A 15543-nucleotide genomic window follows, 5' to 3' on the forward strand; every position below is an offset into this window, starting at 1 on the left:
GATGTCACTGATCTCATTGAAAGGAGTAAGTTTTTTTTCTCCAATATGCTTGGAAATGTCCGCCAAACTGTCGCAAACATAGTACACGAAGTTCTTCCTCATAGACTGCCACAAAAAAAAAACACTTCTCGCCGATTGTTAGATCAATTTCCCAGAATCGTTATTTCCTAGTAGAAAATATGTCCTTAAAAATCTGATATTTTTTCTGTTAATTGGAATTGGTACGATTGTTAAGCGTTCTAAATTTTCATCCATTCCCCATTGTATTGAAAGAAATTGTATCAAATTACATTACCATGCAGGTTTTTTACTTTTTAAATTCACGTTTTGACTACGGTAAGTCAATCTAAACAGCCTGACGATCAAATTCCTTCTACCTTTTTTTCTTTTTAAATCCTAGTCCGATTCAATTTAGGAAGAAACAGCGTCTTTAAAATTGTCTCGAACAGTGCCATTGTTAGGGTGCCGGAGCCAGTATGGCAAAAACGGAACCCGTATAGTTTCGCCAATTCGTCATGTCTGTCTGTCTGTCCGCGGCTTTGCTCAGGGACTATCAATGCTAGAAAGCTTTAATTTTGCACGGATATAATGTAAAGTATGCCGACAAAATGGTACAAAAAAATGCAAAAAAAATTTTTTTGGTTAGGTACGGTACCTCCCATAGACTAAGTGGAGGTGGTTTTATTTTCTCATCCAACCCTATAGTGTGGGTATCGTTGGATATGTCTTTAAACCATTAGGGGCTTGCTAAGACGATTTTTCGATTCAATGACGTGTTTGCGAAATATTCAACTTTAAAGTGCAAATTTTCATGAAAGTCGATACAATTCCATTATTTGTCGAGTCTCAAACTTTTAAAAAGTTAATACGCCATAGAAATGTTGGCACAAGTCGTATACAACTAACTCAAGTGGTCGGTATTAGTTAATTTGATTTTTTTTATTGGGTCTGAAACAGCTTGGGTGTTTTCGGTGGAAAATACCTGCAATTTTTTTTTTTATGAAAAGGGAAATTATTGCGGGATTTTATTTGCAATAAAATTAAATCTCATAATATTTTAAGAAAAAGTTTATTCTAATTTAGAATTGTTCACCATTTTTGAGAAAAACTATATTAGTCTCTGCTGGAATAGCAATACGGTATTTGACAACTCCTGATTTTGCCATATCTTAAGATTATTATGAAATATAGATATACAGATAGTGTTTAAAATTTAAATCGATTGAAAATTGTATTTATAGTGATTTTTTGAAAAATCTATATACCTGTCTCTATCTCAAACGCTTTTCTCTATGCAGCAAGTATGGCGATACTGGCGTGTGACGTCAAATGCCAGTATGTCTTTCTCTGTCTAATCTTGAATTTCAAACCTTTATAACTTTGTTATTCTTAAAGGTAGCTTAAAACTGTTTTTCTATTTGACAACAAGCATTGTGTAGTTTAATTTATAAAACATATACAAAACAGTCAAATACCGTATTGTTGGCTGTAGGTACTCAGCCAGCAATTGCCTACTTTCCAGCCACGACAATAATCTACTAATGAGAATCGTATTTAATTAATCGTAAAAACGGGACCCTATTACTAAGACTTCACTGTACGTCTTTTTGGCTGTCACCAGGCTGTATATCATGAACAGTGATGCTAGACAGTTTAAATTTTCACAGATGATGTATTTCTGTTGCCGCTATGACAACAAATACTAATAAAAACAAAATAAAATAAATATTTTGGGGGCTCCCATACAAGAAACGTGATTTTTGCTCAATATAATAACGGCTTGAAATTGACGGAATATTAAGTTTAATATTCACTTTAAATATAAATAATTAAAATAAAATAAATATTTAAGGGGGGCTCCCACACAACCAACGTGTTTATTTTGGCATTTTTTGCTAATTTCTATTGTTGTATATCTGATGGTACGGAATGGCTCGCACTTGGCCGGTTTATTTTAACTTTTAAATTTTTTTGCTGACCATAAACTATGGACTTCACTTTCTAATATGTAAAGAATAATGTCAACTTTTACGGACATTTTTGAGAAAACTATTCTCCGTGTTCCGCCTCATCCTTTGTTGTACCTACGCAAGGATCAGACGTGCGGGGTTCCGGAGGCTATGGCAGTTTTACCGCTATTCACACTGCCGTCCGCGCCTCTTTTCACGCCTTAAATCGCGTGCGAGTGTGTTATAAGTAGTTTGTGTTAATTCGTCAGTGCCGCGGCAGTGCACGGTATGCGGCGGGCTGGCGCGTTGGGAGTGCGGCGCGTGCGCGCGCGGCGCGGCGCTGGAGGCCGGCGCCCTCTGCGACGCCTGTCTGAGGCTGGCGCATGCCTCGCGCCCGCACCACAAGGTCAGTGCACGGTGTGCGGCGGGCTGGCGACCCCGGTGACCTGAGCTGTAGTGCCCTGTAGTTCCCACGCTAGAACATTCCAGCAGGATGCCGTCTTTTATGTTAGTATCCACATATCTGAAGGATTTTGATATTTATTTTTCTCAATCATGCTTCTCCAACATCAACAGCTAACATATTATGAACGCTTTTTTTTTACCTTTATTTGATGCCGGTGGCAGGCCACGCCGCTGTCGGTGCCGGAGGAGTTCGCGCCGGCGCTGGAGGCGGCGGCGCCGCGCGTGTACATGGAGCTGTTCGCGGTGCTCTGCATCGAGACCAGCCACTACGTGGCCTTCGTCAAGGCCGGCGCGCAGCACGACGCGCCCTGGTGCTTCTTCGACTCCATGGCGGATCGGAAAGGTACGACATCTAGGTTTAGCCCAACGCCAACTTGACAGGGATTAAGCGACTTTATCTAATGAGGGCTATCGTTTTTTGTCTTTCTAGATGGCGCCACTGTTGCGTGAGGTTTTAAGTGTGGCTTTCAAAGTCTGTTATTACGGGCGTGAAAACAAAGTTTAGATTAAAATCATATTTAATACACCTTCAAACCGTACCATAAAAATATCGAGCAACCATAGTGTTGCGTAGTCCGGTTTTGCTCGGAAAAAAAGAGAGGACAAAAGTTTCTGGAAAACCAAGCTGTTTCAAAACACAGACATTAATTGCCCCGTAACGCATAATTGCCATAATTAATTTCAAATAATGCAAAATATTCACAAAATTATTCTAATTATAAATAAACCCGCGTAGCTCACACAAAAACTATGAGATTTGACATTTCCGAGACCTCACGCTACACTAGCGCCCCTAGCGGCGAATTCATACGCGATAGCCTTCATTGGCAGCCGTCGACGATTTCTACACACCACTCATCAACTCCCGTCTCTAGCAGCGTGTCTCCCAAATACTGTCAAGTTTTCCTAGAGCTTCGGCTCAACTCGCTCTACTCCAGGGCCGCCGCACTGCCTCGAAAAGCACTCGTAAAAGGCGACGGAGGACAAGGCTGATCATTGCAATTTGCTTGCCAATGTCAAGGCAGGATGGGGGGCGGCGAATTTTTCCACGAAAACTAAATTGAATTGGGGCTTCTGTGACTAAGTGTAAAGTGAACTTTTTTATAGGTAGGCTTTGCGAATCCGAAGGAATCTTTGTTTTTACCCGACTGCGAAGAAGGAGGGTTCTGTGTTGAACGCGTATGTATGTATTTATGTATGTCTATTCCTATCGTAACTACTCAACGGCTGAACCGATTTTGATAAATGATACGTCATTGGATTTGTCTTGATGACGCGACCCTGGGTGCATGAAATTCTTGAAAAATAAAAATGGCGGATTTTTGGCGCCAAATAGTAAGTTTTCTAAAAATGTTTTTATTAAAATCTATCGAGTAGGGTATCAAATGAAAGGTAATAACTAGCCCTTTCTAAATATATATGGGTTATAATAGTTTAAATCTACCATTTTCACAGTATTATTAAAAAAGTGTGGAATAAAACAGTAAATTTAAAAAATTAAAAATCCGACGCCTTAAAATACTAAAAAGAAGGAAACAAGTCTAGTGGGCTAGAACTTTGTTAAGTAGCTAACTTAAAGTTCAACAGTCGGGACCCATTTAAATCGTGACGCTCAAAAATTCTTACCTAATGGGGTCCCGACTGTTGAACTTTAAATTAGCTACTTAACAAAGTTCTAGCCCACTAGACTTGTTTTCTTCTTTTTAGTATTTTAAGGCAGTCGGGTTTTTGATTTTTTTAATTTACTGTTTTTTAAGTATTCGAATGGCAACCCTCGATGTTTATTTGTGGCAGGGGAGCGCAACGGCTACAACATCCCGGAGATAGTGAGCATCCCGGAACTGGGCGCGTGGCTGAGCGAGGAGGGCGGGCGCGCGCTGCACGCGGCCGCGCCGCTGGACCGGCAGCTGCCCGCGCCCGCCAAGCGCCTGCTCGCCGACGCCTACATGTGCTTCTACCGCAGCCCCGACGTCGCCATGTACCGCTAACACGCGGTGAGCAGCCCGTCTCGCCTCGTCTCGCCTCGCCGGTGCTAAATCACCATAACGCTGTCTGAAAAAGCTTAATTATCAATTTAATAGCGGATTCCATGTGCATGTGTATTATGTCAGAGAAACTTTAGCACACAAAGACACATTTGAAACCTAGAATTGCTAAAGTGGATCCAAAGCGGGTAACGTTTCGTGTGCTCTGCCTACCCCATTTGGGAATACAGGCGTGATGTTTGGTGTGTGTGGTGTGTGTGTGTGTAAGACACATTTTAGCATTCTTTGTATTAAATTAGTACATGTCTTAGCTTAGAATGAAATATTTATATATAGAATGACTGTGAGATACTTTTGTTACTATATGAATAAAACTAGGAAATTAAATAACACTTAGATTATAATTTTATTAAGAGCGCGCAAACATTTTTGTCCCAACTCGTCACTTGGCGCGATGTCCTTCCCGCGGCCCGTGGTTCGCACGCACACTACAACGGTTTGCTGTGTGCGTACGATGCGAGCGTTGCCGAAACATTAAACACATCTTGATCGTTGTACATTTTCCGTCGTAGTAAAATTAAGAAAAAAAATTGTTGCGATATAAATATTTTTATTCCTTAACATAATAATTTATTTTATTACTTACAAGCTTTTTACTTATCTTGCCCTGTTAGTATGTTAGTTATTAGTAGGTATAAAATTTTGGAAGCTAAACTTGACTAAATATGCGTTTTCAGATTAAGTTAAAATTTTACATACGTGTGTAAATCAAATGACAATGCAGTATATTATTATGATTTATGAAACCTGATCTGATGATGGAGCTGGAAGGTGGCCGTAGGAACTTGTAATAAATCTATATAACCACATCGACTTTGGGCTCGTTTGATTCGTCTTTGACAAGTACTTTGGCCCTAGATGGCAACAACGTATAAAAATACAGTCAGTAAAAAAAAGCTGGCAATAAAAAAATAATTTTTCAGTGCGCGCAAATATTTAGTTTTCAATGTTTCTTACGTATATGATGGTATACTGTGTGAGGGCACGTAATACTTAGTAAATAAATTAATATATATATATATTTCGGCGATAATGTGTGTATATAAAATATTGTATGAAATTTTATATAATTAGGCCTTAAAACACTCGTGTGATGCTATAACGATATTCAATTCGCTGGTATCGTTAACCCACACTATGGTTTCAAGACCCCTCTTTATGTAACAATGGCATAAAATACTATGGGCATAAAATATAATGTACACTACGGGGATAAAGCACTTTATTATGTCACGGGTACTGTATTGAATCCTGAGCGTAACGAAGGACTCCAGATTTAACTCCCGAGCGCAGCGAGGGTGTCGTGCGTTAACTCCCGAGCGAAGCGAGGGTTTAAGATGGAGTCCTTAGATCAGATGGAGTCGACTTCTCTGGGAGTAGATTATTAACAATGCGTAAGGCGTCTAATTTAATGGACTACGGAGTCCAATGACATTTTAGTAACAGAAATTTCATTAGCTATCGTACATGTTCGGAGACAGTATATCAAAACTGAGTAGTATCCTGGAATGTTTAATAAACAATAATCTACATTTTATATGATTTCACTTGGTACGTACCTAATAAAATACTGTGCAAACTAGACAAAAGTATTGTTATTGAATAAAATTGTGGCAAAATCTAATTTTTTTAAAGTTGAAAATGCATCATATATTTTACATATTGGGACTTATAGAAATCTCATGATTAGGTATATTCGACTAGATATATTTGTGGAACTAGATTTCTATCTTGGATTTACAGTAATGGTAATTAATAATGATGAATAACCTTTTCTAAGCAGCTTATACTGTGTTAACAGTACTGTGTTTTTCATCCCAAATGATTTCGTTTATTGCCCATATCTAAGAATATAAGACTTTTACTGTACAACAAGATTTTATTTACTTTTATATCATATCACTATCATACTAACAAACATACTAACAGGGCAAGTTAAATAAAAGCTTTAATAACTTTAAGTTACATTTAATTTTTTTAATACAATATTTTTTTGCTGACTGTACCTTTGTCCCTGGTTACCTAGGACTCGTCAAGACAAATCTAATGAGCCCAAACTCGATGGGGTTATGTCGTTTTATTACAGAGTTCTTGTGGTTACCTTCCAGCTCCATCATCAGATCAGCTTCATGTCATAATAATAATATACATTGTCATTTTATTCACACATGCACGCAAAGTTTCATCTCAATCAAAATCGGGAAGTGAGTCAAATTTAGTTAATACTTACACACTACATACTAACATACATACTAATATGGCAAGTTAAATAAATGCTTGTGAAATGTAAAATGCATCTACCCGTATTAGTTTGAGTGAAAATTGCGAAAATTTAAAACATTTAATTTTACATGTAAAATTACTTATCAAGTATCAAGCAATTGCGGACACGCTATAACTATCGGGTGTTTGCAGTAAAGGTTGATAACCTTGCGGAGGCGCAGAGCGATACGTCCGTTCCTTGGGAGAGCCGGCGCTTTCTGAGTCGTAACTATTAACGCGCGCGGTTATATAATCGATTTAGGACCCAAGTTTAGAAAATTGTCAAAATTAAATGAGCTATTATTAAGCGCTGAAAAAAATATTACAGACTAAACATTTCCTGTAGATTTATAATAAAATTGTTTTATTGGCAAATACATCACAACAAATGAGATAAAAAATGATGAAGTAGACAGATTTAGACTTTTTGAAGAATGGTATTTGAATAATAATAACTAATATTTTGATACATATGATGACCCTATGTCTTAAAAGACTATATTTCCTATTATAAAATACTAAAGTTACACTGTTTGTGGTGGGTTATAATGGAAATATTTCACATGAAAGACAGCTCTGACGCGTATTTTTGTAAAACCTCACTAACAAAATGATTTGGCAAAAAAAAAATCGCTGACGGAAATAAATGGAAATCACCGCTATACATCAGAGTAAGAGTTTATCTATATGTTACATTACTTTTTCTTTAAAAAAACGTAAGCATTTAGACATTAATAAGGCATTTGAAAAACCTCAAAATCGCTGAATGGGCAATTTTTCGTTTGCACGCTTTTATTAAACAGTGAATTTTTTGTTATATTTTAATTAAAAACAAAATTTAACAAAGATTTTATTTTCATAGCCTTCGTTTTATTTCTGTACACGTAAATCAATCACCTACTATACTACCGAGATTTTTTTAACAAGAATATATGGAATGGTTTGATTAATAATGATAATAATGTCATACATATCGCACTTATCAATATCACAAGTCTTCGCGTTTTTTTTGTTTTTTCGATTTACAATCACAGTCGAATTTTTGTTGAGGCACTGGTGTCATACCGTCACGTACTTTAACCTCGCTTTGTAGTCTTTTACTCCATTCCTGTAAAGAATAATTACAATGTTAATACTGGCCAACAAGGTCGAGGAACACTTGGTATTGATCTCGCATAACAAAGGCTGCTACAGTCTGTATGTAATTTAAATACAGTAATCACTAAGCTTTTCGCAAAAGATATTATCTTCGCAGGAAGATCGCGGTTCAGTCCTTTTATTTGGTTCCAATAAACAAGACGGCATGACAATCTAACGCGTAAAATTTATTTTAGGTACAGTCGCCATCAGATATTTCGGAGCGGCCAAGATGGTGAAAAATATCGGTACAAGCATTCTATATTATTAAGGTATTAAAGTTCATGTTTCAATATTTTTGATCACCTTGGCCGCTATCAAATATCTGATGGCGACTGTACATATGGATAGACAGAGAAGTAGTCGAAACTATAAAGTAGGACATCACACATCCATATACATATAATAAAGCTTCTCATTGCATAGCTTCTCACCAATAGTAACACAGCATGGTAGCAAATGACATGCTGCGGAAGGAGATTTTCGTTGACAAAGTTTTTGGCATTGTTAGCTATCCTGTGCGCGTCGTCGTCGTGGCTGCGAGCCCAGCGCACGCGCGCCGCCAGGTCGGACAGATCGCGCTTCATGGGCACGTAGTGCTCCCACGCGCGGAGGAGCCCGTAGTAATGCTCGTAGTAGGGAGACTCCTGCTTCATCACCAAACTGCCGCCCGCCAGCAGATACGGAAGCCGGTACGAGGCAACCGTGCCATCCACATTTATTTGGTACTTGTACTGGAATAAAATATCAATAATGAAATATTTATTTTGTTAAGGCCCCATTTATTTTATTGGAACATACTTACTACGACAGAATCAAAAGCAGATATCGAATACATACCTGACAATGAATATTTTCAAAGCTAGTTTTAAGGTCCTCATTGAAAATCAGCGCTATGGCTTGCCGTGGTATTACGCGGAGTGAGGACCTGTTTAGCGTCATGTATGTCTTTTATTTGTTCTATGTCTGTTTTTAAGGCGTTAAATAAATGTATTTTCTTTCTTTCTTTAGTCGTATTTTCAATAACTACAATGGAAATTGTGACGTATCATGAAATTAATAAGGTTCAGTTTCCAACTCAACACAAGTGGTTGCTAAATCGCCTCTACCTTATTAAAGGGTTAATACACGCCAAAAACCTAAACAAATGGAGACTGTAATAATTAATATTACTAACGTTATCAGAAATGAGACTACGATGTACCATCAGCCAAATAAATGGTCTATCAATTTTTAAACAAGTTCCTATCAAATGAATATGTCCCTAAAGTCGAACTTTCCAGTTGACAGACACGTCTATTGGCATTATTGTTTTATGACATGCAAACGATTATCAACTTTTGGCTGATGGTACTAAAAAGAAAAGCTGAAAAACATTGTGGATGATCGGGAGAGAGAATCTGAAAACAAAACCAATCCAAGTTTAATAATGACTAAGGTAAACGTCCCAGTGCTCGACATGCTTATGCCCAGTAGAGGACACCCTACTCTCAACTCTATTGCTAATGAATGACATAAAATTAAAGATGGCAACTACTGGGACACTGGACAGCGACCAGCATTCTGATGTTTACCGTGTTTACCTCAATGACTTTTAAAATTGTGACATCAAATTATTTTATTACTCACATCAAAAAACTTAAAGAAGGATATGTGTGGCGTTTTAGGCCCGTACTGTTCTTGTTTATCAAGAAAAAAGAAGAAATTGGTGAGCGAGACATTGAAGAGGTCTGGGTGCGCGCGCGCCACGTCTACGAGCGCGAGCCGCTCTGCGCGAGAGTCGCGCCCGCGCCAGAACGCGCGCGCCTCACGCGCCGCCCAAGCGAGCTCCACGCTGCCTTGCACTGACAGTACATCCAAAGTCACTCTGCAATACCACCATATATGTAATTAATACAAAATTAATCCATACTTATAAGATTATAAATGCGAAAGTAATTCTGTCTGTCTGTCTGTTACGCTTTCCAGCGACAAAATAGACCTTGGGAACATAGGCTATCTTTTATTGCGAAAAAGAGGCTTTAAGGGGTTGAAATAGGGAATGAAAGTTTATATGGAAGGTTGTCATTATCGAAGATAAATCGATGAATCTTTATTAAACTTGCCATTTCGGCACGTGAAAATATATAAATAGATATTTTTTTCGCACGTTTTTAGGGTTCCGGAGCCAAAATGGCAAAAACGGAACCCTTATAGTTTCGCCATGTCTGTCTGTCTGTCTGTCCGTCCGTCCGCGGCTTTGCTCAGGGACTATCAATGCTAGAAAGCTGACATTTTGCACGGATATATACGTAAACTATGCCGACAAAATGGTACAATAAAAAACATTTTTTTTTTGGGTAGGTACCTTCCATAGACTTAAAGCGGGGGTGGTTTAAAATACCTAAGGTATAAAATATACCTAAACTATGGAAGATTCCGTATGAAATACGAAATTCTTAGAGAAATATCACTTGATTTTTTCGTAATAGCTACGGAACCCTATTTTGGGCGTGTCCGACACGCTCTTGGCCGGTTTTTAAAATTCTTCCTGTGAGGGGGTGAAATAGGGGATGAAACTTTATATGGAAGATCGTCATTGTCGAAAATAAATCGATGGTTCTTTATGAAACGTCGCATTTGGGTACTTATAAGAAATAAATAGATATTTGTTCAAGCGTTTTTGAAAATTTTACCTGCGAGGGGGTGATAGCAGAGGGGATGATGCAAATTAGAAAATTATACCCGGATGGTAATACAATAACATTAAGTTTACCTTCCCATGTTCTCCAATGTTGATTCGGTTAAATCATAAGTAGGCATAACAATGTCCATGGTATCATCACTACCACACCATGAAAACACTGACAGTAGCTCTGTGTTTTTACGAATTAAAGGCCAATCTCCGAGGTTGATAACTAATTCCATATCTGGCAGTATCACTCTTCTTGATAATGATAGAAGTATATTGTCTGAAAACATGTTGAACCCCACATGCTTACCATAACAATCTCGGTATATCTTGTTTTTTTTAATTACATAATGACAAAAGCTTGTGGTATCTGGCTTGTGATACTTTTCAATTATTTGCCCAACTGCATATGTCATGTTGACATTGCTGAATGGTTCCAGATCAAGATTTATTTTTTCGTATAATATGGGACACCCATACTGCTGCAGCCACAAGCTGATGTCCTTTTCAGGACAGTTGCACTGATCTGGATGGATTGGACCTGCAACATTGTTAACATGTTAAAAATTAAAACTAAAATCCTATATAAATTATAAATGCGAAAGTTTGTTTTTGTGTGTGTGGGCTGGATGCATTTGGATGAAATTTGGTATGTAGATAGCTAGATGTCTGGAATAACACAAAGGCTACTTTTTATCCTGTATTCCTACACAGCTATGGGATAAGGATAAATCTCGAAATAATAACCGCTGGGCTTAGAATCATGAAATTTGGTATGTAGGTAGCTGGAAATCTGGAATAACACATAGGCTACTTTTTGTCCCGATATTCCCACTGGATAGGGATAAAAGGATAAAATCTTGAAATTTAAACCGCTTGGTTTTGAGTAATTCAATTTTGGACAGCTGCTCTTAACCACCAATCTGCAATACCCATCAGAAGACCCACTTGCTCGTTTGCCATCAAGTCTAATAAAAAAAGAATACAAAATGTATAAACTATCATTTTTCATACAAAATCGTCACCACATTTAAGTTCACATCAAAAAAATTAAATCTTTGAAAACCAAATTTAGTCCAGTTTGTTTTGATAATACAAATTTTACAGGTTAGAATAAAAAAGATGGTCTTAAATTTAGTGGAGACCAGTAACTTTGGCATACCAAAGATTATATTATGTGAATGCCTTCTTTGAAACGGTCACCACACCAGCTGAGTGCATTTCCAAATAGTCTTTCCTTTGTCTCTCCTTCCTCTTTGGTAATAGTTTACTGCACTGTAATGTAGGGGAGGGGGGGGGGTTAATCTGCCATTGGCCTAACCCAGCCAGTGTACATCCTACTTAGGTTGAGTTTCTTGCCAGATTCTTCTCAACAGAGGTTTTACTTCAACCGGTGGTAGATTTTTTTTTTGACATTCATAAGTGGTTGTTTTAGCCTAAATTGAATAAAGATATTTTGACTTTTGACTTTTTGACCCCTAGTCCAGAGGCCGTATTGCCTAACGTTTCTGACGCCTGCCATGCAATCAAATGACAGATTTCGTATACAGAAACTGTCATTTGATTGCGATCGCGAGTGTCAGAAACATTAGGAAATAACGCCTCTGGTCACGAGTTACAAAGAAAGTCTCATTATTTTAATATAGCTTACTTTTTGTGTTACTGTTAATAAAGTGTATGGATTGTTAACTATTATAAAATGTTATTGCAGAAATTATAACAACCTGCATATTTATAAGGCGAACCCTGCACTTGCTTGCTTTTGTAGTATACATTTATTGATACATCATAACAAGTTTCATAAACTTTGTATCTTACAATAAAACTTCCGTCTTTTCTATCCAATTTGTTGACCCAAACACGACAATCTCTGTTTTTCCTGGAGCTACCATTGATTTCAACAGCTAGATCATTGATTAAATCAGGGGTGTATCTGAAAGTACATTTCAAAGTTTTTATTAAGTTTACATGAAGTAAAGATTAAGTTGGTAATTATTATGATGTTGCTAGTTTGCTACAGCTAATATATTGTAATAATTTTTGGTTCTTATTTTAAGCCAAAACACATGAGACAAAAAAATACTTACGATTTTTCTGTGATAAAAGTGAAGTTAACGAAAAAGTATCTTGCCGGCATAATAATATCTTGAGGATTCAACCCAGGGCCATGGATATGTATTGTATTTTGGGTTTGATCTGAGTTAAGGCCCACAGCAGTAACAGAGATATTTTAAACGCCATCATTAAGTATAATTTTTAGTTAGACGTATTGTTTATACATAAATAAAAACCGCCGGGCGAGGGCACATGAGCGAGCGACAAAGAGTATGCGAGCGAGGGCACAGATTACAAGTTACAAGAATAGTGACCACAGAGTACTTTTTAATACTGAAATAGAGACCTCTCTCGGAAGCTAAAGAAAAGCAACGGCTAAGTGGCGCCCTCTGAATCCTTTCGGTGTTACAATTACCATAACCTACATACCTATCCGTATATGTAGCACTGCATACACACCTATATATATGCCCGTTTAGATCATAATTTTCTCAAAATCGACTGCTCTACGGAAAAATAAAGTAGCTTTTTTTTCAAAACCAGTGTTTTAGTTATCTAAAAGTGCCAAAAATGTAAAAACACTGGTTTTGAAAAAAAAAAGCTACTTTATTTTTCCGTAGAGCAGTTGAAATGTTATTTACTGTTCTCTCTGCTTAATTTCAACATGTATGTAAATACAAACAGTATCTGAGACTAATAATTCATTAAACTACAGCAGGCAAGCAATAACATTTTCATTATCAATCAGAAATAAGGGGGATGTTAATAAAAATAAAATGCTTTAATTTTAATCTATAACATTTATTAAAAACATTTTTTGCTTTTTCTTGGAAACTATCCCTCGGATCATTCGGTGCAACTTTACACACATGATTTTGTTTAAAGTTTTACAGTTGTTATATATAAAAAATCTTGTCCACTAAATCAAAAATAAACCTTTTCAGATCACTTTTGTGCTCGTCACAACCCTCCAATCTCTCAAGTCAATCAAGATTGTTTTATAACCATTTTACAATATTCTTTAATATTGTTTCTTTCTAGATATTTTTTTAAAACTTCGGCTATGACGTCTTGCATTTCGGAAATAATTTTTAAGTTTTCAATTGGTCTTAAAGGCCTTTGTTCGCACGACGTTAATTTTTTGAACCGACGAGCCTGTAATAATAAATGTTTAAATTAGTTTTAGGTGTGAAATAAAAAAAATTATATCCGTAGGTTATAAAATATTCTTGTTTGTTCAACTGCCGTAAATCTTGCAAGTTGAATTTCCCCTTTCATTTTTTCAGATAGACTTGAAATTTGGTATGGATATGTAGGTTGGATGACTATGCAAGTGCAGTTAGCAAAAAAACACTGCTCTACATTATAGTGGGTTTAAATCTTATAAAAAATTACCTGGCATGTGAAGAGTTGGTGTTGCAATATTGCTTATTTCATTGAAACAGCAGCAAATCTTTCTTCAAAATGAGCATGGCAAACACAACAATATTTGTAGATATACTCATTCTTCAACTTCAGTATATCACCTCCAACAGCATAAACCCATGTTCTAAAGCGCTCCGAGTCGGTCACTGGGTTTGGAAATCCATGCAAGGTTTTGTGTGAACCTGTTAAAAGATACTTGTTTCATGAAATGCTACAAGACAAAACCAAATATGGAAATATTGAGATAACAGTCCAGTTGGATTTCCATGGCACACACGGTGTCCATAGATAAAGTAACACTAACCACTATGATATTCGGTAGTCAATACCATAGTATACCTTGTTTACTGTAATAGTTGGCGTGAGTGGCTGCTACAAAAATACAGCTGTCTCGTTCCAATGCTGTTTTCGGTAGGAGATAATCATTTCTTTCCGGCGGCCACTTACGCAAACCAATACTCATTTCATCATCATCATTTATTGCGACCATGTTCATATTATACAATTCAGGTGTTAAATTAATTAATGTTAGTAGGTACATACATGTTACCCTGGCAGGGTATTGCAAACATAGAAACCGAGTAAACAAGGAAAGAGGTAAAGTAGTAAACAAGGTATACTCCATTGCTCAAAGACGTTGGGCTTATTCAGTTTCTGATTGGAGATCTCTGCATAATCAAGTCGCGCCACAACTAAATTTCAAGGCATTTGCAACAACAGGCAGTAATGATCATAAGGATTAAAGGTAAAAACCGTGCATTTTCTTAGGTATATAAATAAAAAAAGAATCTAAGTTAAACAAACGTAATAGGAGGTACCTATTTTACAGTGCTCAAAGCTGTTAATTTAAATAGGTACATACCTTTGTTATCAGCACAACCGGGGACGCAACATTTCTTATCAGACATGATGTTAATTTTACTGAAGTCCAATCTCAAACAAAAACGGCACAGGAGTCCTATCTCAAAACAAAAACAGACACCTCCTATCTACGCGACACAAGAGTCTCTATCTCAAACTAAACTCGACACCAAGTCGGAGGAACAGTGGTTCAACTCAACGAACTTATTGGAGATATCACCATATTCACAGAAAAACACAGAAAATGAAAATACACAGAAAAACTGTAAATCGAAAGCATCGAAAGACGTTACAAAGACAGTGTGACGTTTGGCATTAGTGTTGCCCAGTATGTGTTACGATAACTACCAAAAAATTAATAGTCAATAGCGTTTTTTTTTAATTGGCATTTTTTAAATTTTCTACTTTGATTTATTAATGTTAAAGTATGATTTTCATTACATTTACATAATTTTAAGGAATTTCAGCTTCATTGTAGATAAACTGTTTTAATTATAACTACCAACCAGCGCCAAAGTTAATGGCAATATCTTCCATAGAAGATTTATAACTTAACAAAAATTAGGTGGTAGGTAAAATACGCAGTTTATTCGCTGGCAATAGTACCTTTCTAATTATTGGATATAATACCCAGCAGCGCCACCTGAATCCTCTAGTTGTAACTGTATGATTA

General features: G+C 36.9%; 3 protein-coding genes across 6 annotated transcripts in view; 2 read left to right on the forward strand and 1 right to left on the reverse strand.

The window, feature by feature from the left end:
* The window catches only part of LOC141427662 (ubiquitin carboxyl-terminal hydrolase CYLD-like), a 15164-nt gene extending 10648 nt beyond the window's left edge, over window positions 1-4516 (forward strand). The window contains exons 2-4 of the mRNA XM_074087263.1: window positions 2201-2355; window positions 2577-2757; window positions 4209-4516. Coding sequence (XP_073943364.1) covers window positions 2201-2355; window positions 2577-2757; window positions 4209-4402 — 530 coding nt within the window. The 3' untranslated portion in view covers window positions 4403-4516. The remainder of the gene's footprint in view (window positions 1-2200; window positions 2356-2576; window positions 2758-4208) is intronic.
* if (integrin subunit alpha inflated) overlaps window positions 1-15543 on the forward strand; it is a 186413-nt gene that overhangs the window by 78889 nt on the left and 91981 nt on the right. The gene's annotated exons all lie outside the window — the stretch shown is intronic.
* LOC141427916 (protein O-glucosyltransferase 2-like) lies at window positions 7559-12897 on the reverse strand (the record flags this gene model as incomplete). Its single annotated transcript, XM_074087522.1, is given in 6 exon segments — window positions 7559-7829; window positions 8293-8592; window positions 9488-9725; window positions 10614-11070; window positions 12254-12462; window positions 12617-12897. Coding segments are annotated over 6 exon segments (1374 nt in total). The 3' UTR covers window positions 7559-7709.

The sequence above is a fragment of the Choristoneura fumiferana genome, chromosome 5 (genome assembly GCF_025370935.1).
Source record: "Choristoneura fumiferana chromosome 5, NRCan_CFum_1, whole genome shotgun sequence".
Taxonomy (NCBI): domain Eukaryota; kingdom Metazoa; phylum Arthropoda; class Insecta; order Lepidoptera; family Tortricidae; genus Choristoneura; species Choristoneura fumiferana.